Source organism: Lynx canadensis, chromosome F1 (genome assembly GCF_007474595.2).
Source record: "Lynx canadensis isolate LIC74 chromosome F1, mLynCan4.pri.v2, whole genome shotgun sequence".
NCBI lineage: Eukaryota > Metazoa > Chordata > Mammalia > Carnivora > Felidae > Lynx > Lynx canadensis.
In genome coordinates this window covers 67,724,715-67,750,457 of record NC_044319.2, presented here as the reverse complement: position 1 = coordinate 67,750,457, position 25,743 = coordinate 67,724,715, and the positions used below count along the sequence as shown (strand labels likewise).

At 58.5% G+C, this 25,743-nt stretch overlaps 2 protein-coding genes across 6 annotated transcripts; both read left to right on the top strand.

Moving 5' to 3' along the window:
* Window positions 1–7,016: 7,016 nt before the first annotated feature.
* FDPS (farnesyl diphosphate synthase) lies at window positions 7,017–17,508 on the top strand. Of its 3 annotated transcripts, XM_030303334.1 has the most exons (11): window positions 7,037–7,088; window positions 7,886–8,101; window positions 8,177–8,339; window positions 10,094–10,234; window positions 14,789–14,869; window positions 15,000–15,122; window positions 15,613–15,701; window positions 15,792–15,864; window positions 16,486–16,563; window positions 16,643–16,777; window positions 17,236–17,508. In XM_030303334.1, the coding sequence occupies exons 2-11, from the start codon at window positions 7,923–7,925 to the stop codon at window positions 17,434–17,436; spliced, it is 1,263 nt and encodes a 420-aa protein (XP_030159194.1). In that variant the 5' UTR covers window positions 7,037–7,088; window positions 7,886–7,922; the 3' UTR covers window positions 17,437–17,508. The 3 variants fall into 3 exon arrangements, with proteins under 3 accessions (XP_030159195.1, XP_030159196.1, XP_030159194.1); XM_030303335.1 differs by lacking the exon at window positions 7,886–8,101 and having other exon boundaries at window positions 7,017–7,088; XM_030303336.1 differs by lacking the exon at window positions 7,886–8,101 and having other exon boundaries at window positions 7,023–7,088; window positions 8,198–8,339.
* Window positions 17,509–17,801: 293 nt separating this feature from the next.
* Window positions 17,802–25,650, top strand: RUSC1 (RUN and SH3 domain containing 1). Of its 3 annotated transcripts, XM_030303343.1 has the most exons (10): window positions 17,802–17,862; window positions 18,526–19,983; window positions 21,203–21,301; window positions 21,449–21,525; window positions 21,630–21,804; window positions 21,884–21,989; window positions 22,142–22,188; window positions 22,695–23,244; window positions 23,732–23,860; window positions 25,040–25,650. In XM_030303343.1, exons 2-10 carry the CDS (start codon window positions 18,612–18,614, stop codon window positions 25,206–25,208), a joined length of 2,724 nt encoding a protein of 907 aa, XP_030159203.1. In that variant the 5' UTR covers window positions 17,802–17,862; window positions 18,526–18,611; the 3' UTR covers window positions 25,209–25,650. The 3 variants fall into 3 exon arrangements, with proteins under 3 accessions (XP_030159203.1, XP_030159201.1, XP_030159202.1); XM_030303341.1 differs by lacking the exons at window positions 17,802–17,862; window positions 18,526–19,983 and adding an exon at window positions 20,393–20,635; XM_030303342.1 differs by lacking the exons at window positions 17,802–17,862; window positions 18,526–19,983 and adding an exon at window positions 20,920–21,028.
* The last annotated feature ends 93 nt before the right edge of the window (window positions 25,651–25,743 follow it).

Below are 25,743 nucleotides of genomic sequence, written 5' to 3'. Positions count from 1 at the left end.
GGAGGAAGCAAACACAGCCCACCGATGACCCCCCTCGCACAGAGTGCAGCTGACGGCCTTATGAGGCCCTCCTCCTTCCCAGTACACCCCACCCCCCACCCCTGCTCAGTCGCTTTAACGCAGGCACAGTGGCCTCCACCTTTCCCACACGAGGCAGGGCGGCTGCCCCAACGTGCCCTCCCTGTCTGTGGGGCCTGTCCTCCCCCCTGCTGGCCTAACCGCTCGCTGCTTCTGGCCCATTTTTTTCTTTCCAGGCTCCGCTGGCCGCTGAGGCCTTTTCCAAGCACCCATTGACCACTGCGGGCTTCCCCTATGCTTTGCTGCCCTCCCCTCCTCAGCTGTGACACACTCGACTTGTTGGACACGTTCCCACCCCACTTAGAAAATCCAGTCCAGGACAATGTGTCTGCGGTGCCCTGGTCTATTCCTAGCGTCCAGCAGGGGCTCGGTAAGTGACTTTGCGTGGCCAGGGGCCCAGCTCTCAGGGTGACTCAGCTGCTCCAGCCTCTCCCCTGGGATATGGACCCTCATGTCCAGTGGCCCGTCTCCCACCCTGCGGGGCAACTTCCTCCTGGAACTTCTGCTGCAGCCAAGTCAGCCTCTTTTCCCTTCCTTCCCTCACTCCCTTCCCTCACTCATTTCCCTCACTCCCTTCCCTTCCTCACTCTGACCTGCCCCTCTCCACTGTGTCTGTATCTTAGTGAACCTGAGAGCCTCCCACTACCCAAAGCTAAGCTCAGTCAGCAAAACCTGTACATTCCAAACATTTCCCAAACCCTCCCTCTCACCCTGTGCAGTGATCCCTACCATTGCTGGTAGGGCCCCACCCCCACCCCGCCAGGGGCCCTCCCACCGGGGTCAAAGTTGTCTACAAATCAGGTCTGACTACTCTGCTCTGACCTAGGACCTCACTGGCTTGTCAGGGCAGGCAAAGACCCAGCTCACTTCTCTGCTACTCTAGCTGCACCCCTCCCTTTCTGCATTCCCTGGCTCGCCCCTCCCCACACTCCCCAACCGAGACTTGCTCTCTCTCAGTGCCACGACCTTGCACACAATGTTCCCTATACCTGTGTGTCCTTCTTTATCTTCTCTGTTAAACAAAATTCCTGTTCAACCACCCCAGTTTCACCTCCCTTCTGTCATCATTAGATAGGTTTCTTACCTCCTTCTTCAGTTACATTTAAGATACTTATCAACAGGGGTGTAGAGCTTACTTAAGTACATAAATAAATCAATCAATGGGGCGCCTGGGTGGCTCAGTGGGTTGAGTGTCCCACTTCTGATTTCGGCTCAGGTCGTGATCTCATGGTTCGTGAGTTCAAGCCCTGTGTTGGGCTCTGCGCTGACAGCACGGAGACTGCTTGGGATTCTCTCTCTCTCCCTCTCCCTCTGCCCCTCCCCTGCTCATGCTCTGTCTCTCAAAATAAATAAACATGAAGAAAAAAAAAGGCTAGGTAATTAACCCTATTCACACAACCAATAAGGATTTGAAGTAGAGTTTGAGGGGTGCCTGGGTGGCTCAGTCGGTTAAGCATCTGACTTTGGCTCAGGTCATTATCTCATGTTTCATGAGTTCGAGCCCCACATCAGGCTCTCGGCTGTCAGCACAGAGCCTGCTTTGGGTCCTCTGTCTCCCCCCACTCTCTCTGCCCCTCCCCTGTTTGTGCGCTCTCCCTGTATCTCTCAAATTAAATAAATAAACTTAAAATTAAAAAAATGAGGGGCGCCTGGGTGGCGCAGTCGGTTAAGCGTCCGACTTCAGCCAGGTCACGATCTCGCGGTCCGTGAGTTTGAGCCCCGCGTCCGGCTCTGGGCTGATGGCTCAGAGCCTGGAGCCTGTTTCCGATTCTGTGTCTCCCTCTCTCTCTGCCCCTCCCCTGTTCATGCTCTGTCTCTCTCTGTCCCAAAAATAAATAAACGTTGAAAAAAAAATTAAAAAAAAAAAAAAAAGAAGTAGAGTTTGAACCCAGGAACACATCTTCCTGCCCATTTCTTCCCTTGAGCCCTGGAGGCTTCTCAGGGGGCTAGGGGAGGGGCTGGCCCCAGGACCTTCTCTCTTCCCAGGGAAGGTGTGTTTAGGAGGCCTTCCCCCATGGTCCTGCCCAGCGTTTCCCAGCAAGGGTTCGGCTGGCACGGGAGAGCTCAGGGCTCTTATCCTACCCACACTGATGTAGAGTCTCCAGACATCTCCCAAGCCCCCTAGGGAAGATCACTTCCTGGAGGTCCCAGGCTGGGGATGAGGGAATGAGAGTTCTCCTTTGGTTCTTTAGTTCTGGGGGACCCTGCCTTCCCCATGTTAATCCTCTCTCCCATTTCCTTAACCTGGAGTTTGCAATGAGAATGAATTAATAACTCCTTGGATTTCAGTGGACTTGAATATTTATAAAGTCTTTCCCCCTAGTTTGCCACTTTTGACGGTCCACTCCGCTCTATAAGCTAGTCGCATAGGACATTTGTGCTTTGATTCATTAAGACTGCACCTAGGCCTCCGAAAATACGCCAGTGTCCTCAATGGACTTCGGAGCCCACTCCGAGAAGTCACGGGACTTGCTGAAGTTCACCCAGCTGCTTACGGTGGGGCCAGGGCTTGCACCCGGCAGCATTTAAGCCCAGGGATCCTACTTCAGCTGCGCTAGGAACTGAAAGGACCCGGCCTAGAACCAGTTTCTCTTCCCGTGAGCTTCAATCACTCCTCTCCCTGGGGGCGAGCTAGCTGGGAGCCGCACCCAACTCCCTTCAGACCACAGAGGACAAGCCAAGTGGATGTTGAAACAGCCAGAAGCTCTCCCAGAGTTGGCCCTCCGCCTCCCCCTCTACCCACCACCTAGGAGGCCGTGCCCCTTCCTGAAGCGCCTTCCCCCAGCCTGCTCTCTGTGCCATTTGCTCTCTGGACCTCTTGGGGATTCCGGCCACTCCTGGGCCGGTCTCTCCTCTGTATCCATATCCTTCGTTAATTTTCCACCCGCCCGCCCGCAGTCACTGAGCGGGACAGCAGTAGTGACCCAGGGCCTTGGCAGAGAGAGGGCAAGGGGAGGAAGGGGTGGGTCTGGGGGCAGAATCCACAGGCTCCTCCGAGGCAGCTGTGGTGAGGTGTGCAGATTCACAGGCAGATGAAGTGGACTTTGGGAGTGTCTGCGTGTGACCTGGGTGGTAGTTCACTGGGTGATGACAAGGGACCTTTTCTGGGCCTCCCTCTAGTTCTCCAGGTAAAGCACATGATTTCTGACTTCCAGGTTTTTTTTTTAAGTTCATTTATTTGTTTTGAGAGAGAGAGAGAGAGAGAGAGAGAGAGAGAATCCCAAGCAGGCTCCATACTGGCAGCACAGAGCCTGACTTGGGGCTCGAACTCACAAACAGCGAGTGAGATCGTGGCCTGAGCTGAAACCAACAGTCAGTTGCTTACCAGACGGAGCCACCCAGGCACCCTAGTTGTTGTTGTTTGTTTTTAATTGTAGCAAAATATACATAACACAAAATTTACCATTTTTAACCACTCTAAGTGTCCAGTTGAGTGGAGGTCAGTGCGTTCACGCCGTGCAACCATTTCCACCATCCATTTCTAGAATTTTCTAACTGAAACTGAAACTCTATACCCATTAAACACAAACTCCTCATTCCTGCCTCCCCCAGCCCCTAGCACCCATCATTCGACTTTTGCCTCTATGAATTTGACTCCTCTAGGGACCTCATGTAAGAATCATGCATATTTGTTTTTTGGTGCCTGCCCTAAATCCCTGAGCACGATGTCTTCAAGGTCCATCCACGTGGTAGCATGTGTCAGAATTTCCTTTCTGAATTTTAAGGCTGAAAAATATTCCATTTTAAGTATATACGATATTTTGTTTATCCTTTTGTCTGTGAATGGACCCTTGGGTTGTTTCCACCTCTTGGCTGCTGTGAATACCGCTGCAATGAGCATTGGTGTACAAGTATTTGCGCGGGTCTTTGTGGTTCTGTGGGGTATATACTAGGAGAATTACTAGGTCATATGGCAATTCTATGTTTTATATTTTGAGGAACAGACCACTGTTTCCCACAGCAGGTGCACTATTTTGTGTTCTCACCAGCGATGTCTGGGGGGTCCAACTTCTCCATATCCTCAGCAGCATTTATTATTTTCATTAAAATTTTTTTCTAAGTTTTTTTATTTATTTGAGAGAGAGAGAGAGCGAGCAGAGAGAGAGCAGAGAGGGACGGAGACAGAGAGAATCCCAAGCAGGCTCTGAACTGTCAGCACAGAGCCTGATGCAGGGCTCAAACCTACGAATCATGAGATCATGATCTGAGCCGAAACCAAGAGTCAGATGCTTAACCAACTGAGCCACCCAGGTGCCCCTGTTATTTTCATTAAAAAAAAAAAAATATCTGTCTGTTGGAAATGCAAGCTGGTGCAGCCACTTTGGAAAACAGGATGGAGGTTCCTCAAAAAAAAAAAAAACAAAAAAACTAAAAATAGAACTACCCTACGACCCAGCAACTGCACTACTAGACGTTTCTCCATGGGATACAGGTGGGCTGTTTCGAAGAGTCACATACACCCCCATGTTTACAGCAGCACTATCGACAACAGCCAAAGGACGGGAAGAGCCCAAATGTCCATCGACAGATGAATGGATAAAGAAGATGTGCTATACATATATAATATATATACATATTATATATTATATATATATATATATATATATATATATATATATACAATGGAGTATTACTCGGCAATCAAAAAGAATGAAATCTTGTCATTTGCAACTACGTGGATGGAACTGGAGGGTATGAGGCTAAGTGAAATTAATCAGTCAGGGAAAGAAAAAATGATATGACTTCATTCATATGAGGACTTTAAGAGACAAAACAGAGGAACATAAGGGAAGGGAAACAAAAATAATATAAAAACAGGGAGGGGGACAAAACAGAAGAGACTCATAAATACGGAGAACAAACTGAGGGTTGCTGGAGGGGCTGTGGGAGGGGGGATGGGCTAAATGGGAGAGGGGCACTAAGGAATCTACTCCTGAAATCATTGTTGGCACCATATGCTAACTAATTTGGATGTAAATTTTAAAAAATAAAAAATAAAATAAAAAAAATCTGTTTGCTTTTGCTATATTCATACTAATAAGTGTAAAGTGGTATCTCATTGTGGTTGATTTGCATTTTCCCAATGACTGATGATGATGAGCATCTTTTCATGTGCTTATTGGTCATTTGTAGATTTTCTTTGAAGAAATGTCTACTCAAGTCCTTTGCCCATTTTCTAATTAGGTTGTTTGTATTTTTGTTGTTGAGTTTTAGGAGTTCTTTATGTACTCTGGATATCAAACCCTTATCAGATACAGGATTTGGGAACATTCTCTTCCATTCTGTACACATTCTTTTCACTCCGTTGAGTGTCCTCTGGTGGACAAAGGTTTTTAATTTTGATGAAGTTCAATTTATCTTTTCTTTTGCCATTTACACTTTTGGTGCCATATTTAAGATTCCATCACTAGGGGCACCTGGCTGGCTCAGTCGGTGGAGCATGTGACTCTTGATCTTGGGGTTGTGAGTTCGAGCCCCACATTGGGTGTAGGGATCACTTGAAAATAAAAAATATTTAAAAAAAAAGAAAGAGTCCATCACTAAATACAAGGTATGAAGGCTGAGTCCTATGTTTTCTTCTAAGACTTTTTATGGTTTTAGCTTTTATATTTAGGTTTTAATCCATTTTGAGTTAATTTTTGAATATGGTGTGAGGTAAGGGTCCGACTTCATTCTTCTTTTGCATGAGGAAAGACAACTCAGTTTATCTAGTGTCATTTGTTGAAGAGAATGTCTTTTCCCCATTTAGTGGACTTAGTACCTTTATAAAAAACCTATTGGTCATAGATGTATGAATTTATTTCTTGACTCTCAAATCTATTTCATTGGCCAGTATGTCTATCCTTATGCTAGTACCACATGGTTTTGATTATTATAGCTCTGTAGTGAGAATTTGAGCCTGAGTTGGGCTCTGTGCTGGCAGCTCAGAGCCTGGAGCCTGCTTCCGATTCTGTGTCTCCCTCTCTCTCTGCCCCTCCACCGTTCATGCTGTTTCTCTCTGTCTCAAAAATAAATAAACGTTAAAAAAATTAAAAAAAAAAGAACATTTCCCATTTATTTAGGTTTTCTTTAAAAATTTTTCAGCAATGTTTTATAGTTTTCTATGTACAAGTCTTTTACCTCCTTGGTTAAATTTTATTCTTAGGTATTTTATTATTGTGGACGCTATTCAAAATAGAATTACATTCTTCCTTTTTGAGATTGTTTATTGCAGGGCCACCTGGCTGGCTCAGCCTTTAGAGCACAGGACTGTTGATCTCGGGGTGGGGGGGGGGAATCCTGAGTTTGAGCCCCACGTTCGGTGTGGAGATTACTTAAAAAATAAGAAAGAAAGGAAGAAAGAAAGAAAGAAAGGATTGTTCGTTGTTTGTGTGCCAAAGCACAACTGATTTTTTTTGTATGTTGTTTTTGTACCCTGCTCTAGTAGCTTTAGCAGCTGTCTTGTGGATTTTTCCATAGTTAGGATCATGTCTCTGAAATACATATATTTTTACCAGTTCTTTTCCAACTTGGCTGTTTTTTATTTCTTTTTCTGATCTAATAGCTCTGACTTCAACTTCCAGTACAAAGTTGAATAGCAGCGGTGAGAGTGGGTATTCTCCCACAATGACTTTCGCTCCTTAAAACAAAACCTACTTCTGTCCTAAGCGGTTTCGAGTTGCAAGAACCTTTCTGGATGGGTGGAGTAACCCCGAGTTGCAAGGGTGCGAAGAGAGAGCCTACAGGGCCCCGCACGCAGCCCTTCCATTGGTTGTCCCATGCAGGGCCCCATGCTCGCACGAGGGGATGCAGCCAATCAGCGTGGCTCGTCTCTGCCCAGCCAGCCCGCGCTAGATCGCGTCGTCCTGTCCCTCCTGCCGCATGCCGGGAATTGTAGTCTGATGGGGCCTTTCCGCCTAGAGCTAAGGGAGCTCGGGAACTACTAGACCCAGCATGCCGCGCGCGCAGCCCGGCGGCTTTCAGGAGTACCCCGCCAACACTCTGGAGCAGGAGCCGGCGTCCGGGAGCAGGTGAGAGAGGTCTCCGGCCGGCGCTCTGGCCGCGGTGGGAGGCTCGGCCCCAGCTCCGCGGCTGCACTTGGAGGCGCACGAGGGCCAATCTCTTGCGTCGGAGGCCCCGGTGTTGGGAGCCCGTGGGCCGGACTGGCTGACCCTCTGGGTGGGCGGAAGCCGCCGGGATGTGCATTGTGCGCGCTCCGAGCCTCCCCGGCCGCCCGATGGCTGCTCCGAGGCTGGCCATGCGCTGCCTGTGACCACGGGCCTCGTGTCCGTGGTTCCCGGGGTTGCGGCGTAGTCTGCGTCCTCTTGGGGTATCTCCGAGCCTGCGCACCCCCTCCCCGCCTCCCAGGGGAGACCTGGGTTCTAGATTTGGCTCTGCCATTGGTCACGTATCTTCCTGCCTCTTCGAGATTCCGTTTGGCCTTCGTGAAATAGGGTGCTTTAAGGGTCCTCCCAGCCCCTGGTCCTCAGGTCCTTCAGTCTGGGCTCTTCCAGCTGTGCTCCAGGACTTGGGGGAAGAAGCCAAGGCAGTAGCAATTCCAGAGGTTCCCCGCAGGGTTGACGGTTGAGGGGATGTAGTTGGGTGGCATTAAGTTATTTTAAGTGTGTACCTAAGTGCCATCAGTCGACTTCCAGCCAGCCGGTCAGCCGTTCTTTCCCCCGTTGCATTAACTTCTTCCTGTAAATGCCCTGGAGCCTAGCTCGGGAGAGGGCGGGGCATTCTGGGCCCCGAGGTGAAAGGCTGGGGGTGGTGGGGGTGACCTGGGGAGCCGCAGCCGAGCATCTGCCTGTGGTGCTTGCCCCTGCAGGGAGTGCTCAGTGCCCCCTCCCTATGCCACCCCTGTGATGCCCCTGTCCCGCTGGCTGAGATCTGTGGGGGTCTTCTGGCTGCCAGCTCCCTGCTGGGCGCCCCAGGAGAGGTGGCTGGGTTCCCTCCTGCGGCCCTCCCTGGTGCACGGGGGCCCAGCCCCGGGGGCCTGGCACGGTGCCCGCTGCTGGTGCCAAGCGTGGACAGAGGAGCCTCGGTGAGTGTGGTGGGGTGAGAGGCTTTGGGGAGGGGAGCAGTGCTCAGGTTTCTGACTTGTGCCTCCTCTCTTCAGAGCACTTTACTCCTCCCTCAGAATGAATGGAAACCAGAAATTGGACCCTTATGCCCAAGAAAAGCAGAATTTCATCCAGCACTTCTCCCAGATTGTCAAGGTGCTGACCGAGGATGGCACGGGCCACCCAGAGATAGGAGATGCCATTGCCCGGCTCAAGGAGGTGAGGGATTTGTGACTTCAGAGTGGGAATCTTTGGTTCATTCTATAAGCGTCTGGGGGTCCTGGCTTATGGGGGGGGGGCTGGCTTTTACCTGAGTGGCTCTGGGTCTCCTCTGGAGGGGGCGGGGCCTGGTCAGGGATACTCAGTGCTTCAGGACTGCTTTGCATGAAGGGTGAAGAGGGTGAAGGCTTTAATCTGGTAAGTCTCTGATTTTGTTGAGAAAGGGAATTAGGTGTCCGAGGTCACAAGATGCTATTTTGACAGGGACCCGGGAGGAAGGCAGCCTGAGGCGGGCCAGGTGGAGCTAGGGCATCATCAGAAACCCCTGCTCCAGGAGAAATCTGGCTGGGAATTCTTTTTTCTTTTTCTTTTTTTTTTAATTTTAGAAAAAGAGAGAGTCTGAGCAGGGGAGAGGGGCAGAGGGAGAGAGAATCACAAGCAGGTTTGTGGAGCCTGACCCAGGGCTCAGTCCTACAACCTTGGGATCATGACCACGACCTGAGCTGAAATTGAGATGCTCAACTTCCTGAGCCACCAGGCGCCCCCTGGCTGGGATACTTAAGTTGCCTAATTCTTTTATTCTTTTGGGGGGTATCTAGTAATTCTTTTTTTTTTTATGTTTATTTTGGGGGGGAGGGGCAGAGATAGAGGGGGACAGAGGATCCCAAGCAGGCTTCACACTGTCAGCACAGAGCCAGACATGGGGCTCGAACTCATAAAGCCAGAGATCATGACTTGAGCCAAAGTCGGACGCTTAACCGGCTGAGCCACCCGGGCGCCCCTATTTAGTAATTTTTATAAATACTGTTGAAGCTAGGAAAAGGTTTGCCTACGCTGGGATGGAGACTACAGGGGGAGGTGCTCCCAACGCATTAGAGCCTGTGGACGGCAGAAGGCAGAAGGCAAAAATGGAGTTCCCAGCAGGAGGAGACGCCCCTGGAAGGCTGGGGCGTGGGTCCCCTCCTGAGCTCTCTTCTGGCCTACTTTGGGGCCTTGTCTTTTTTTTTCTTTAATGTTTATTTTGAGAGAGAGACAGAGACAGAATGCGAGCGGGCGAGGGGCAGAGAGAGCAGGAGACATAGAATCGGAAGCAGGCTCCAGGTTCTGAGCTGTCAGCACAGAACCTGACATGGGGCTTGAACTCATGAACTGTGAGATCATGACCTGAGCTGAAGTTGGACACTTAACTGACTGAGCCACCCAGGTTCCCCGGCCTTCTCTTTAATACAGTGAGAGAGGCTTTTCACTTGCAGACAGTTTGAATTGTGGGTAGGAGGAGGTGGCTGGGAAGCATAGGAGAGGTGGGGACGGGGCAGGAACCTGGGAAGGAGAGACCTGAACTTGCCAGCCATTTCCGTGGCGTGAACCCTTGCCTCTGGGTTCAAGCCCTGCTTTGGGCTCGGGGACAGATTTTGCTGTGCAGTATGGAGGCTTTAAATTTACTGAGGAATGCAGTGCCTGGCTAGGTCAGTCAGTAGAGTGTGTGACTCTTGATCTCAGGGTTGTGAGTTCAAGCCCCATGTTGGGCATGGAGCCTGCTTAAAAAAAAAAAAAAAGGAAAAGAAAAAAAATGTACCGAGGAAGACCACCCAGAGAGGGCTGGGGGCGGGGGAGCCACTCCAGAGACTCCCCGGAGGAGGAGCCGTGTTCGAGGAAGTTGAAGTTAGGTGGCGGTTGGAAGGGAGAGAGGGTGGGGAGCAATCTCGGAGTGGCCCCCTGCGAACACGCCGCCCTGCCCTCCCCCCTGCGCCCAGGTCCTGGAGTACAACGCCGTCGGAGGCAAGTACCAGCGGGGCCTGACGGTGTTGATAGCCTACCGGCAGCTGGTGGAGCCCGGGAAGCAGGATGCCGACAGTCTCCGGCGGGCCCTGACCGTGGGCTGGTGTGTGGAACTGGTGAGAGGATGGGGCAGGGAGCGGAGGTTTTACCAGGGTGGGGGCATCCTGGGGGGCGGGAGGGATGAGCCGGAAACTAATTTCTCCACGTGTTTCTGTGTGGCAGTAATCGAATTTAGACACCGAATTACAAATGTGCAGAACCTCGTTGCCAGGGGGTACATATTTAATCCACAAACTAGCCGTGGGCCAGGGCCTTGGAACTGGACATAAAGGTGTCGCCTCTGGGGCACCTGGGCGGCTCATTCTGTTGGGTGTCTCTTTATTTGTTTTTTTGAAATGTTGATTTATTTTTGAGAGAGAGAGAGTGGGTCGAGGTGGAGGAGCGTGACGCAGAGGATCCGAAGTGGACAGAGTGTGACGGCAGAGGTCCCGACTCGGGGCTCAAACTCTTGAATGGTGAGATCATGACCTGAGCTGAAATCAGACGCTCAACCAGCTGAGCCGCCCAGGTGCCCCGAGCATCTAACTCTTGATCTCAGCTCAGGTCTTGATCTCAGGGTCATGAGTTTAGCCCCTAGCTGGGTTCCATGCTGAGTGTGGAGCCTACTTAAAAAAAAAAAAAAAAAAAAAAAAAGTCAACTCTTTCCTCCGAGCAGAGGATAACCACGCAAACGGTGTAGTTCTTCCAGAAGGTTACTCCAAAGCAGAGACTGGAAACTTTCAGCCCACTGGTAGTTTTCAAAAATTAATGGCCCTAAATGTAATTAAGAAGAGATGTCACATAAAACCCCAGATTTCTGGCATTGCTTGGAAAATTACTAGATCCGGGCCCAGATACCCACGTAGCGGCAACTGGCTGACATTGAATCATAGCCACTGACCCCACAACAGGGCACGTGCTCTCTTATGTGGCCCCGTCCTGCTCTGCTCTAATCCCCTGGTCTCCTATACCCGGTTCATTTGGCCCTTGAAGGGGCATTGTTTCCTGGCCTGGCCTAACGCCTTCACTAGTGACAAGGAGACTGGGTCCCAGGTGGGGTGCCAGGCTCTGAGGAGGGTGGCAGTGAGCCCAGAAGGGAAGACACTTAGGACATGATGAATGACGGACACGCTGAGGCTTCTGGCCTGCCTCGGGAAGACGTGATGGGCTCGGGGTCAGCCATGCCGCATTCTCGGTTCGGTTTGGGCAGCGCGGGCGGGACTGTGGCGTGTGGCTGTTGGAAATTCCAGTCTGTAGCTTGTGAGTGAGATGGGCCTGGAGAAGAGGGATTTGCCTCCAAGGAGGTAAAGGGATAGTGGCATCACTGAGGGACAGGTGATGGGCAAGGAGGCCCAGGGCAGAGCAGGGGCGCAGAGCTCGGGGACCAGGCGGGGGAGGATTTGAGGGCCCAGTGGTTCACCTGCTGGAGATGATTGTCATGAATTAGAGCTGCACCTGTGAGTGTTTCTTTTTTTAAACGTGGCGGCTGTGCTGTCCCTTCCCCAAGGTGCTTTTGAGCTGTCCCCCATTGTTTTTGTTTGGGTGATTAAAAAAAAAAAAAAGTATCTTGAGAGAGACCGAGAGAACATGAGCGGGGGAGGGGCAGAGAGAGAGAGAGGGAGAGAGAGAGAGAGAGAGAGAATCTCAAGCCAGCCCCAGGCTGTCAGCACAGAGCCCGATGCTTGGACTCCCGAAACTCTGAGGTATGACCTGAGCCGAAACCAAGAGTCGGACGCTTAACCAACTGAGCCCCCCAGGCGCCCCTTGTTATAATCTCTGCTTTTATCTTTCTACCTTTGCCTCATTTCCTTCAATCTCTTACTTTCCTATCTCAGGATTCACCTCCTAGACACGAGGACATTTGCCCGTATATCCACAGTACCGTGATCACTCGTGTCTTAGTTCATTTGGGCTGCTACGACAAAATAACACGGACTGGGGTAGCTTATAAAGAACAGAAGTTTATTTCGCAGAGTTCGGGGGCCTGGAGGTGGGAGATCACGGCACTAGTGTGGTTGGCGAGGCCCTCGTCCTGGGGCTGGGGCGGGGGGCACCTTCCTGCTACACCCTCTTGTGGCAAAAGGGGCTGGGGACCTCTGGAGGCCTGTCGTGAGGGCCCTGTCCCGGTGCCCGCACACCTCCCGGAGGCTCCGCCTCCTCATCCACGGTTAGGATTTCAACATACACATTTGCAAGGATACATTCAGGCCATAGCAACGTTCCGGGATAATCTATTTAACACCGGTACAGTAATATTATCTAATGTATATTTCTTTTTTTTTATTTCATAAACGCCAAATTTAATATATTGTCTGGTGGCTTTAGGTCATATTCCTTTCTCCTTGATCTTAAAATTCTTCCAATATCCCTCTTCTGGCCTTGGGAGAGTCTGATGAATTTTTTTTTTTTTTTTTTTTTAATTTACATCCAAATTAGTATAGAGTGCAACAGTGATTTCAGGAGTAGATTCCTTAGTGCCCCTCCCCCAGTTAGCCCCTCCCCCCTCCCCCAACCCTTCCCGTAACCCTCAGTTTGCTTTCCATATTTATGAGTCTCTTCTGTTTTGTCCCCCTCCCTGTTTTTGTATTATTTTTGTTTCCCTTCCCTTATGTTGCTTTGTTTTGTCTCTTAAAGTCCTCCTATGAGTGAAGTCATAGGATTTTTGTCTTTCTCTGACTAATTTCACTCAGCATCATAGCCTCCAGTTCCAGCCACGTAGCTGCAAATGGCAAGATTTCGTTCTTTTTGATTGCCGAGTAATACTCCATTGTGTGTGTGTGTGTGTGTGTGTGTGTGTGTGTGTGTGTGTGTGTGTATCACATCTTCTTTATCCACTCATCCATCGAGGGACATTTGGGCTCTTTCCGTCCTTCGGCTGTTGTCGACAGCGCTGCTGTAAACGTGGGGGTGCATGTGTCCCTTCGAAACAGCCCACCTGTATCCCGTGGAGAAACGCCTAGCAGGGCAATTGCTGGGTCGTGGGGTAGTTCTATTTTGAGTTTTTTGAGGAACCTCCATCCTGTTTTCCGGAGTGGCTGCACCAGGTTGCATTCCCATAATGTGTATTTCATAGTTAAATTTCCTCATTGTCCACAAAAAGTCCATTCTAAGTTGTTTGTTTTTTTTCAAATACTCAGGATCCAGTCAAGAGTAATGGGTTCTTCTTCGATCTTTAATCTTTAATCTTTAGAATAGTCCCTCCGGCGTAACTGACTAATACTGTGGATAGGTTTCTCATTTAGTTGAGACTCTGGTACCGGTGTGTATTTTTTTTTTTTAATTTTTTTTTCAACGTTTATTTATTTTTGGGACAGAGAGAGACAGAGCATGAACGGGGGAGGGGCAGAGAGAGAGGGAGACACAGAATCGGAAACAGGCTCCGAGCCATCAGCCCAGAGCCTGACGCGGGGCTCGAACTCACGGAGTGCGAGATCGTGACCTGGCTGAAGTCGGGCGCTTAACCGACTGCGCCACCCAGGCGCCCCTGGTGTGTATTTTTTAAGTCCCCTACAAAACAGGAAGTGCAGTTGGGTTACGAACTGCGGTGGGACGGAGGAGACTGAGGGGAAGCCGCAGAACGAATGCCCCTGGAGACCGTGTGGGTTGAGTGGAAGAGAGTGGACCGGGAGCTTCAGTGGAAGCATGTCGCTCAAAGTAAACACTATGTACATGAGACACGTGCCTCCGATATGGGGGCCCAGAGCCCCAGGATGAGGGCAGACATGGAGGTGTGGATGGACGCCTCCTTCCCCGAGGATTCACTTGGGAAAAGAGCAGCGGCCACCTTAGTCCTTTCTGTATGGGGCACGGCAGAGCCGACGGGTGGCGCTGGGGGCTCCGAGCGAGGCAGGGCCGCTGGTGCACAGAGTTCAGGGCGGAGTGAAGATCTAAACCGTGTTCTGGAAGGCCGTGTTCGAAGTCCCGGAACCTGACTACAAGAAGTATTGGGGTACGCGGCGGCGTTTCGCTCTCTATCACGCGTGCATTTGTTACACATCGGCTCCGGGGCCGGCTGTTTGAGCCTCTGGGAGCTCCGGGGGGGCAGATGTTGGCCTTGCCTCCGAGGACCTCCCAGCCCGCTGGGAAAACTCGTGTATCCTGGGGACCTCAGGAAGGCTGGGACTTAGAAGCCCTGGGCTGCTGTTTGAGTGGTTAAATGGTTAAGACCCATGGGTGGAAGTTACCAGGGGCCAGACTTCGGTTCTGTCCCTATTAGACCTGCACCCCTAAGGGTGAGCTCCCTGAGGTGGGGCCTTGTCCCGCACACGGGTGTGTAAGCAGAGTGCCCGGGGACGACACGGGAACAGCTGCCTTTTATTCCAGAAGTCAGGTAAAGTCAGACTGCATGAAGGAATCTTCCCTTCAGCATTCAAGGAAGTTTTTGGCCAGGGAACAGTCTGTGAAGATCTAACCTCCCTGACCCCGGGGTCGTCTAGGGCTGCGTGTTTGGGGATGTCCGAGATCCGTTGGGAGTCTCTCACTCTGGAAATGAGAGCTGTGACCCCACGTTATACCTGGAACGCCAGATCCAACGAAGTCCTAGGATTTTCCGAAGTCCCACAGCACAGCACAGATGTCCCAGCCGCTCCAAGGAGACCGAGGGTCTTACCCCACTCTTCCTTCTCCTGTAGCTCCAGGCTTTCTTCCTGGTGTCGGACGACATCATGGATTCATCCCTCACCCGGCGGGGGCAGGTCTGCTGGTATCAGAAGGTGCGATACTACCGGGCGAGAAGTCAGCAGTGGGCGTGGCAAAGGGCCTGGGGTGGTGGTGACCTCGAGCCCGCCGAGGTGTCCACAGTGGCCAGAGATTGACCGCATGTTTCTTCTGCGTCCCCGACAGCCAGGCATAGGTCTGGATGCCATCAATGACGCGTTGCTTCTGGAAGCATGTATCTACCGCGTGCTGAGGCTCTACTGCCGGGAGCAGCCCTATTACCTGAACCTGATTGAGCTCTTCCTACAGGTGTGCTGCAGGCCTGGCCTCCCTGGGCCACTTTCATCTGGCATTGCTCGGGGCACGGGAGAGCGCTAGGTCTGCCGGGAAGGGTGCCGGGCAGGGTGGTGGCAGGAAGGGCTTCCCTGGTCTCCGTGATCGGGTCAGGATGGGCCATGAGGCTCGGGGCCCTCTCCCTCTTTTTTTTTTTTTATTAATTTATGTTGAGAGAGTGATCGAGTGAGCCACTGGGTGGGGGAGGGGCAGAGAGAGGGGGAGAGAGAATCCCAAGCAGGCTCCCCACTGACCACGCAGGGCCCGATACAGGGCTCGAACCATGAGATCATGACCTGAGCCGAGATCAAGAGTCAGACGCTTAACCAGCTGTGCCACCCGGGCACCCCAAGGGCCCTGTCCTTGCTGCCTCTCTGACTGCCCATGGCATGGGATGTGGGTCCCGGGATTTCAGGGTTTCCCAGCCCTGGAGAAAGGCAAGGTTATGGGCCATCTTCCTCCTCAGAGTTCCTATCAGACTGAGCTCGGACAGACGCTGGACCTCATCACGGCCCCCCAGGGCAATGTGGATCTCAGCAGATTCACTGAAAAGAGGTGAGGGATGGTGGGAACTGCATCTGGACGGCCCGGGAGGGCTGTGCTGGGCACTGCCCTTCTGAGCGGTGTATCTTCTCCCCTGCCCAGGTACAAGTCCATCGTCAAGTATAAGACCGCTTTCTACTCGTTCTATCTTCCTGTGGCTGCCGCCATGTACATGGTGAGTGAGCCTCTCCACCCTTGCTGCCCCCTGATGGGGCTTTTGGACAAGAGGGCACAAAGCAGACGTCTTCGGGCAGTCTCGTGCCCCCACTGCGTGGCTGTGTGACCTCGACCAAGTTACTTAAGCTGTCTGAGCCTGCTCTCAGCTGTAAGATGATAAAGTTCCCTCCCCGGGATTTTTATGACCATTAGCCAAGGCAAGGGACGTGAAAGCAGTCAGCCCGTCGAGTCTGGATGGGAGTGGGGAGGAGGTCACACGGTGTGATGTGGAGAACCCTGGGCTAACTGCCTGCGCTGACCTCGCTTCTCCATTTCCCTTTTCATCGCGCAGAAGTGGTAAATGGTGAAGCGTTAGGAAGAAGAGTGTTGCCCGGGGTCCGCAGGCCTCTGGGGCTGACCCGCCTCTGCTGGCCCTCACCCGGAGGCTCCGCTGGCATAAGCGGGTAGAGGTCGGGCGGTCCAGACGTCCTGCATCCGGGCGGCCAGGCATGTCTGAAAGGAGAGGGGAGACGATTTGGGGGCTGTGCTGAGGCCAGCCCCCCACCCCCCGCCCAGAGCAGCAGCAGGGAAAGTGGAGGCCCCCCTGGAGTTGGGCTCACCGCTCCCCTTTCCGCCATAGGCGGGCATCGATGGGGAGAAGGAGCACGCCAGCGCCAGGAAGATCCTGCTGGAGATGGGGGAGTTCTTCCAGGTGCAGGTAGGAAGGTGCCGGTGGGAGCAGGCCACAGCTTCCTGTCTCCGGAGCCTCTCCACTCTGCCTTTTCTGCCCCTGCCAGGATGATTACCTTGATCTCTTTGGGGACCCCAGTGTGACAGGCAAGATCGGCACGGACATCCAGGACAACAAATGCAGCTGGCTGGTGGTTCAGTGTCTGCAGCGGGCCTCTCCAGAGCAGCGCAAGGTCCTTCAGGTGCCGGAGAGAGGGCTGTGGACCTGGGCTCGTAAGGAGGGGGACGGGGCAGTGATTCTCAAGTGGGGGTGCTTTTGCAGACGTTGTTTTTCTGTTGTAACTTGGTGTGCACATGCGCTGCAGGTGCCTCCTGGGTAGAGGCCGGGAAGCCGCCAAATGCACAGAATGCACAGAACGGCTTCCCCCCGCAGGAGAGTCTCCAGCCCTGAGTTTGAGTAGTGCCCAGGTTGAGAAACCCCGGGGGAGAAGAAACTGAGTCCTGAGCCAGTATCTGAGCATTTGGGGTGGGGAGACGGAAGTTGAAGATCGGAGGCGCTCAAAGACCCTGGAAACCGGAGGCGGGAAGTAGTGACCAGCGATAGAGATGTTCTGGAATCTGTGCATGAGGGGCGTGCCGGGCACCCGGAGGCGCTGGTGGGGTAGGCTGAGCCCGTTCTCCTGCCCCCAAACCCTTCCAGGAGAACTATGGGCAAAAGGAGGCCGAGAAGGTGGCCCGGGTGAAGGCGCTCTACGAGGAGCTGGAGCTGCCGGCCGTGTTCGGGCAGTACCAAGAGGACAGCTACGGCCGCCTGATGGGCCTCATCGAGCAGCACTCTGCGCCCCTGCCCCCGGCCATCTTCCTGGGGCTGGCGCACAAGATCTACAAGAGGAAAAAGTGACCCGGGCACCGGGGACCGGGAGAGGTTGGGCGAGGCGGGGCCGCGAGGCGCTCAATAAATTGTCGAACCTTGTCGTGGTCCTGTTCCTGCTGTGCTAGCCGGGGGCGCGGCTCCGGCCAGGGTGGGCAGGGGTGGGGGTGGCTGCACGGAAGCGGGGACCAGGGGGCCTTGCCTTCGGGACCCCTGAGGACCGAAAGCCTGAGACCTCGAAAGCTGCACCCTGGGCCTCGGTGGGTGACACAGGCGCGACGTCAGGCGCTGGGGGCTGGGTCTGAGCCACGCCACGCCCATGCGTGAAGGGGCGCGGCTGCGCAGCGCCGGCGGGTTGTCCCAGCGCCCCCCCCCCCCCTCCAGTCTGTGCGGTCCGGCGGGGACCTTGGGAGCCGAGGAGGAGCCCGCTGCAGCGGCTGCGGGAGGAGGCCCCTGGTGAGGAGGGCTCGGCCTCGGGACGCGAGGGGGGGGGGCGGGAGAGGGGAGCAGTGAAGCTGCATAGAGGAGGAGCGGGGCGGCGGCTGGGTGATGGGGACCAGCGCGGAGAGAATGGACGAGCACGGGGTCCCAGCGCAGGTGCACCGAGGCCGCCGAGCTCTGTGCCGGCCGACCTGCCACGCGGACCCGACACGCTGCCCCTTTCGCGCATTGAGCGGCCAGACGCGCCATCCCCCACCCGGCTTCAGAGCATCTGGGCGGGGCCTCCCTCGGCCCCTTCCCCTGGGAGTGAAGGGCAGGCTGGGGAAGGGGCGGCGGTGGGCTGGGGTGGGGTGGGGGGACAGGGCCAGACTGCAGCAGAGACGATCTGGGGCTCCATTCCGGGCCCCATCCTTTTTCAAGCCCCCGCACCTCCACGGAGATCCAGAGCGCAGCCGCATTCTCTGACCCTCCCCGCCCCATTCCCGGGGGGCTCCCTTCGGCTCCACCTGCAAATACTGCAGTGGAAACTAATGGTCAGTCGGTGGACATTTGCATCTCATTTAAATATTGTCCGAAGCGGCCGGCGCCTTTCATGCCTGCTGCAGCTGTCAGTCACCTCGGTGTCCTTCCCGCGGCCCGCGCCCTCTCTGGCTGGGTTTCACCGTCCCTGTCTTCCAGGTCTGCGTCTGCCGTTGCCAGGTAGGCGGGTGTGAGAGGCCCGATCCTCCTGATTGTCGAGAGGCCATCCCGTCGCCGGCGGCACAATGCTGTCCCCTCAGAGGGCTTTACTTTGCAACCTCAACCACATCCACCTCCAGCATGTCTCTCTGGGCCTGCACCTGTCCCGCCGTCCTGAGCTACGGGAGGGGCCCTTGAGCACGTCCCCTCCCCCAGGGGACACCGGGGGCAAGGAGAGCCGGGGCCCCTGCAGCGGGGCCCTGGTGGATGCCAATTCCAACAGCCCAGCCGTGCCCTGCCGCTGCTGCCAGGAGCACGGGCCAGGCTTGGAAAACCGGCAGGACCCGGCCCAGGAGGAAGAGGGGGCTGCCTCCCCCTCAGACCCGGGCTGCTCCTCCTCGCTCAGCTCCTGCTCAGATCTTAGCCCTGACGAGACCCCCGTCTCCGTGTACTCGCGGGGCCTCCCTGGCGACGAGCATGTCCGCCCTCAGCCCAGCATCACCCCCCTGGAGCAGGGCTCCCCACTGGCTTCCGCAGGCCCTGGCGCCTGCTCCCCGGACAGCTTCTGCTGCTCGCCCGATTCCTGCTCCGGAGCGTCCTCCCCTCCTGGCCCTGGCCTGGACTCCAACTGCAACGCCCTGACCGCCTGCCTGGAGCCCCCCTCCCCGGGGCTGGAGGAAGAGGACGAGGGTGGGGAGCAGGACCTCCCTGCCTCCGAGCTCCCGGAGGCGGATGATGATGATGGGAAAACCGACGCTGGGAAGACGGAACCCAGCTGGAAAATCAACCCTATCTGGAAAATTGACACGGAGAAAGCGGAAGCCGGCTGGAGAATCGCGGAGAACAATAACTCTAGCTGCAAAATCAGTGGGCATAGTAACTCCAGCTGGAAAACGGAACCCGGACAACTCGACTCCGGGCGCAAAACCGCCTCGGGGGCAGCCGACCCCGGCTGGAAAGCAGACGCGGGGAGAGCCGAGGCGGGGTGCAGGCGTGACGTCAGCGAGGAGCCGGCGGCTCGCCGGACCGTCACGTCTTTCCACGAGCTGGCCCAGAAGCGCAAGCGGGGCCCGGGGCTGCCCCTCGCGCCGCAGGTCAAGAAGGACCGCAGCGACTGGCTCATAGTCTTCTCGCCCGACAGCGAGCTGCCCCCCAGCGGCTCCCTGGGCGGCTCGCCGGCGCCGCCGCGGGAGGTCACCACCTTCAAGGAGCTGCGGTCCCGGAGCCGCGCCCCGCCCCCGCCGCTGCCGCCCCGCGACCCCCCGGCTGGCTGGGCCCTGGTGCCGTCCCGGCCCCCGCCCCCGCCGGTCCCGCCGCGGAGGAGGAAGAACCGGCCCGGGCTGCAGCCCATCGCCGAGCGGCCGCCCGAGGAGGGCAGGCCGGGCAGCCCCGCGGCTGGAGAGCAGGCCCCGGCCGCCCGGGAGCCCGAGGAGCCGGGCGCGCAGGCCGGCCGTGCGGGTAAGCGGCCGCGGGGAAGAGCGGGGCGGAGGCGGGGCCCGGGGGGGGGGGTGCCGGGCTGCGGCCCCGCCCCCGCCTCCGGCCCGCCCCCTCCGTGGGTGCCGCCCGCCGCCCCCCTCCCGCAGACCGCCCCCGCCCCCCCGGCCGCCGGCGGCGAGCGCTCCGGGAGGGGACCCTGGGGGGCGCCGCCGGGCCGCGGCACTAACTCTCTGCTCCCTCTTTCTCCGCCCGCCCCGCCTGGCTGCCGCCCCGCCCCCGCCGCCCCGCCCCGCCCCCCGCTGCAGCCGGTGCCCCCCCGCCGCCGCCGCCGCCGCCGCCCGCCCCCGGGCCGCGGCCGACGCGCGCCCCCTGCTGGAAGGCGCGGGCGCGGTGGGAACCCCGCCTCTGGCCGGCCCGCCCCGCGCGGGACTGCGGCTGCTGCCCGTGCGCCTGTCCCCGGTGGGCGCGCACTCGCCCCCGGCCCGGGGGGCCCTACCCTGCCTGGCCAGCCCCGAGCTGGCACTGCTGCTGTCCCCGCTCTTTCCCAGAAGCAGCACCTTCCCCGCCGCGGCCCCCCCGCCCCGCCAGGTGCCCGCCCCCCCGCTGCCACCGCCGCCGCGCCCGCCGAAGGCCCCCGGCCGGACCAGGAGCCCGCCGCCTCCGCCCAGGCTACGTAAGACGGACCCGGACCCGCCCGCCCGCCGCAGGGCTGGGCCCTGGGCCTCGAGGTCCGGGCGTGGGGGCGCGGGCCGAGGGCGTCCCAGCTAGCGCCGGGCGACGGGCCTCGGGTCACGCCCCCTGCGCACCGGGGCGGGGGGGGGGTGCTGGCCGCGCCTCGCTCGGGGGGTGGGAGAGAGGCTGGCTCGGGACCCGGTGGGCCCCGCCCGCGCCTCCCAGCCTCCCGATCCCCGGCCGCCCCTCCCGCTGCGTCTCCTCCCACTCCCGGAGGTCGGTCTGTCTGTCCGTCCATTGGCCCAGGCCCCCCACGTGCTCCCCGGGCTGCCCTCCCTACACGCGTCCGGCCGGCGGGGAGCGCGCAGTCCCGGCCGGGGCCTTCGGGGCGGAGGTGGGCGCGGGTGCGGGCGGCGCGCGCGGGACGGGGCGGGAGGCGGGGGGGGGGGCGCTGCGCCTGGCCCTGCCCCCGGCCCTGCCCCCTTGCGGCCTGCGGGCGACCTGTGCGCCGGCCCGGCGTCCTCGGGTCACCCTCGGGTCACGCCGCCGCGTTCTTCCTTCACCCCAGCCCGGAGCTCCTGGTCGTTCGCCGGCGCCCCCGGGGCCCAGCGACGGTGGATGGCAGAAACCCAGGGTGGGGCCGGCCAGCTGCAGGAGCAGAAGAAAGGTAGGACGCTCGGACTCTTGGCCCCGGCTGCCGAGTCGGCTGCGGCTGGTGTGGGCGCCCGGCCCCCGGGGTCACGGTGCGCGAACCGAGGGTCTGCGGGGCCCTCGGGTGAGCGCGGGCACCGACCTCCCTGCCCGGCCCTCGCAGGGCTCCTGATAGCCGTCAGCGCCTCGGTGGATAAGATCATCTCGCATTTTGGGGCCGCCCGGAACTTGGTTCAGAAGGTGAAGGTGTCTGTGGGGGAGGCAGCGGGGGCGAGAGGGGACCCCTGGGGCCCGCACGCGCGGTTGGCAGGGAGGCCGACGTGCCGCGTGGTGCCCGCCCCCAGGCGCAGCTGGGGGACAGCCGGCTGAGCCCGGACGTGGGGCACCTGGTGCTGACCACCCTCTGCCCGGCCCTCCACGCCCTGGTGGCCGACGGGCTGAAGCCTTTCCGGAAGGACCTCATCACCGGGCAGCGCCGGAGCAGCCCCTGGAGCGTGGTGGAGGCGTCGGTGAAGCCAGGTGGGGCGGGGCGGGCCCGGGCGGGGCGGGGCGGGGGCGCGCGCAGGCCTGGGCCCGGCTGATAACGCGGCGTCCGCAGGCTCCGGCACCCGCTCGCTGGGGACCCTGTACAGCCAGGTCAGCCGTCTGGCCCCGCTGAGCAGCAGCCGCAGCCGCTTCCACGCCTTCATCCTGGGCCTCCTCAAGTGAGTGGCCCTGTTTTCTGGCGCTCCTCCCAGCCCCGGGGACCTCGCGGGTGCACTGGTGGGACGCAGCGGTGCTCTGGTTCCCAGAGAGGGCTGTCGCCTCTGCGAAGCTCATCTCTCATCCCGAACTCCGTTTTTCCTGCCACCCCCAGCACGAAGCAGTTGGAGCTGTGGTTTTCCAGCCTCCAGGAAGACGCAGGTCAGACCCTGAGCATCAGGGAGGGGGGGCGGGCACCTCTCCTGTCGGTCCCACTGACGTCAGAGTGACTTTGGGCCCAGGCGCGACTTTGATTACCCTGCCGCTTCAGGCTTTCAGTGCTTCCCGTTGCCCGTAACAGGAGAGACCCAAGTCCTCACCGACACCTCCAGAAGCTTGGTTATCAGGCCTCTGCCTTCTTCCCCGGCTTCCAGGTCTGGGGCTCTCCCCAGGCCCCGGGGCAGTCTTCTTCCCCATCCTTCCTGCCCCACGGCCCTCCTTGGGTCGTCTTTACCCCAGGAGGCCCGTTCACCGTCATCCCTCGCGTCCTCCTTCCCTGAGGCTCCGGGTTGCTCCCTCGGCCTTCAAGGCCCCCTTTCCTCGTGCGAGTTATGTGCCACCCTTATTCCGCGGGCCCTGGTTCCGCTGGGGCAGGGGCGCGTGGGCTCTGCGCCCCCAGCGTGGACGGAGGCCGGACCGGGGCCCGACGGCAGCCTGCACGTCCCCAGGCCTGCTGTCCCTCCTGTATCTGCCCACCGGCTTCTTCTCCTTGGCCCGCGGCGGCTGCCCCGCGCTGACCACCGAGCTGCTCCTGCTGCTGCAGCCGCTGTCCGTGCTCACTTTCCACCTGGACCTGCTCTTCGAACACCACCACCACCTGCCCCTGGGCCCGCCTCCCGCCGCCCCCGCCCCGGGCTCGCCTCCGGCCCTGCAGCACACCGTGCGGGCCGTGCTGCACTGGGGGGGGCGGCTGGCCCAGAGCCTTCGGGGGGCTTCCGGGGAGACGCCTCCAGGCCCTTCAGCTCCCGCGAGCCCCCCCGCACCCGGCGGCTGGTGGGAGCAGCTGACCCAGGCCTCCCGGGTCTACGCGTCCGGGAGCGGCGAGGGCTTCCCTCTCCCCCGGTGGAGGTCCTGGCGTCCCTCCGGCACCGCCGAAGGAGCCCAGGACGGGCCCCTGCCCGCGGAGGAAGCGGCACCAGGCAGAGGCGTGTGGCTGGGGAGACTGTTTGGGGTGCCGGGGGGCGTCACAGAAGCCGACGGTGGAGCCTTGAAGTCCAGGTAATGGGGTAGCCGGGCCCCTCCAGGACTCTGGCCCCTTCTCAGAGCCCCCAGTCATCCCAGTTGGAACCTATAGAGACCGTTTGCGCCAGAGGTTGGCCGGCTTGTTTTCCTAGGGCCCGAGCGGCACGTGGTTCCCGTTAGGCCCGCCCTGCGAGCCCCGCAGGTGCCCTCCGTGCTCGTGCTCCTGCCCTGGGGTTTGGCCACGGTGGCCTCGGCCTGTCCAGTGAGCCTCGGGGCCTCCCTGAGCCCGCTGCTCCCAGAGGCCCCTTCCGGGGCGTCGGTGACCTTGGTGGGCGCCCCCCCCCCCCCATCACCGTGAGGGTGCCTGTGTCCCGCAGCTGCCTCCGTGCTCCCAGCAGTGACCCGTCCCTGACCTCTTTTGAGTCAGGCGCCTCCCCACGTCCTCCCTCCTCCCAAACCCCGGGTTCTTGGGTTCTTTTTCTGGATGCCCGGTGACCCCTGTGACCCTGTGTCCTTCGTCCAGGAGACCGTCCAGCTGGCTGCCGCCGACAGTGAGCGTGTTGGCTCTGGTGAGGCGGGCGCCACCTCCCGAGACTCTGTCTTCCCCCGAGGAGCCTGAGGCCGCAGCCCCGAGCGCCCCGCAGACCCACAGGTCAGGAGGGCGGCTTCTGCTTGGGGAGAGTGGGGGTCAGGGGGGTCGTGGCGCAGAGGCCTGGGGCCACGAGGTCAGCTGGTGACCAGTGTGACGCTGCTGCCTCTCAGCCCGTTTCTCTCTCGTCCGTTGGCGATGGTCTTAGGAAGACTAAACCTAAGTGTGTGAGGCCTGTGGTGCCCGGCGGGTGCCTGGGACCGGTCACTTGTTGCTGTCCTCTGAGGGGTCATGCTTCCCTGAGGGTTTTTCAGGTTCAGACCTGCTTCTACTCCGGAGTCTGGCCTCAGCCTGGTTGTCTCAGTGCACCGAATTAGGTTTCTTTTCTTTTCTTTTTTTAAGCTTATTTATTTTGAGGGAGAGCGAGCGCGAGTGCAGGGGAGGGACAGAGAGAGAGAATCCCAAGCAGGCTCTGCACCGTCAGCACAGAGCCCCATATGGGGCTTGAACCCATGAATCGTGAGATCGTGACTTAAGCGGAAATCCAGTCAGCCGCTTTACCGACTGCGCCACCAGGCGCCCCTGAATTCAGCTTCTTGGCTTTTCCTTCGCTCAACGATTCTTTTCAAGTCCTTCTTACGAGCCGGGCGTTATGCTCTGGGAGGGAACGCGAAGGCACGGGCACTGGAGTCCGTGCCCTCACGGAACTTGTGGCCCAGGGAGCACCCCGGTGCAGGAACGCGCAGCCCCGTGTGGTGGATGCTCTGAGAGGGGAGGACTGAGTCCCTCGGGGCCAGGTCTGGGGGCGCAGCTGTGTAGGGGGTACCAGGGTGATGGCAGCAGCGAGATGCCTGAGGCCTCAGTGGGTGGGAGGAACCCGGACTCCATCCTTGAGGCCCTGGGAGGCAGCCTGGGGGGACAGGGGCAGGGAGAGGTGAGCAGACCCTGCCCTGGGGCCCGGGAGTGAGGACGGCAGTGGCGTCCAAGAGGAGGGCGGATGGAGTGAAGGAGACACAGGCGCCAAACAAGTTTTTTGGGGGGTGGGGACGATTGGATGTGGGGTCAGGACGCTGCACATTCTGGCAGGAGACACCAGGGTGGGGGAGAGCAAGGGGGTGTGTTTGCCACGGAGGGGGCCTAGGAGGAGGAACTGGTCCTGGGGGGGGGACTGGTGGGGAGGCCGGGCAGTCGGTCCCCACGCCTCTCCCGGAGCCTCACCTGGCCTGTCCCTCCGGTCCGCAGGGCAGTGCGCGCGCTCTGTGACCACACGGCCGCGGGACCCGGTCAGCTGAGCTTCCGGCGCGGGGAGGTGCTGCGAGTCCTGGGCACCGTGGACGAGGACTGGCTCCGCTGTGGGCGCGATGGCGCCGAGGGGCTGGTGCCCGTGGGGTACACGTCTCTGGTCCTCTAGGCCGAGGGCCTTTCCAGCCGCGTCGCCCCCCCGGGAACGGTGACCTGTGCAGGCGCCGCAGAAGCATTGGCCTGTCTGCAATACGACCTGTCCCCCCCCAGCCCCCCGCGTCCGTGTCTGCCGATGTGAGATCCGCTCTCCTTCCTCCCCGTCCCGCCGGTGAAACCTGCTCGTCTTCTAAGTACGAAAGGAATTTCCCTCCACCTCCCTCCTCTTCCCACCTGCGTAAGGAACCGTTTCCCTTCCCAGCCGCACCTCTGCCTTCGTCGTCTGCGAGCGGACCGTCCCCACACTGGAAGGGCCTGGTCTCCTTCCTGCGCATGGACACCTCGCAGCGCCCACGTTGCTTGTATTTATTCTGTGCTCCGACCCCCCTGCTGGGTGGGCCCGTGGTGCCGGTCCGCCCGCCCCTCCTTTGTCCCAATAAAGTGTGGGCGCTGAACGTGTGTGTGTGTCACTGGCTCCAGGGCAGAGGCTGCGGGTCGGGGAGAGGCCCCCTCCTGCCGGCCCTGGGTCCTCACTGCTCCCCGCGCTG

Coding starts and splice junctions, on each gene's coding strand:
- RUSC1 (XM_030303343.1), top strand. CDS start 18,612: ATGCTGTCCCCTCAGAGGGCTTTACTTTGCAACCTCAACCACATCCAC. Junction 22,189..22,694: donor CAGCCTCCAGGAAGACGCAG/GTCAGACCCTGA, acceptor GCACGTCCCCAG/GCCTGCTGTCCCTCCTGTAT. Junction 23,245..23,731: donor GGTGGAGCCTTGAAGTCCAG/GTAATGGGGTAG, acceptor TCCTTCGTCCAG/GAGACCGTCCAGCTGGCTGC.
- FDPS (XM_030303334.1), top strand. CDS start 7,923: ATGCCCCTGTCCCGCTGGCTGAGATCTGTGGGGGTCTTCTGGCTGCCA. Junction 8,102..8,176: donor GCGTGGACAGAGGAGCCTCG/GTGAGTGTGGTG, acceptor TCCTCTCTTCAG/AGCACTTTACTCCTCCCTCA. Junction 16,778..17,235: donor AGCAGCGCAAGGTCCTTCAG/GTGCCGGAGAGA, acceptor AAACCCTTCCAG/GAGAACTATGGGCAAAAGGA.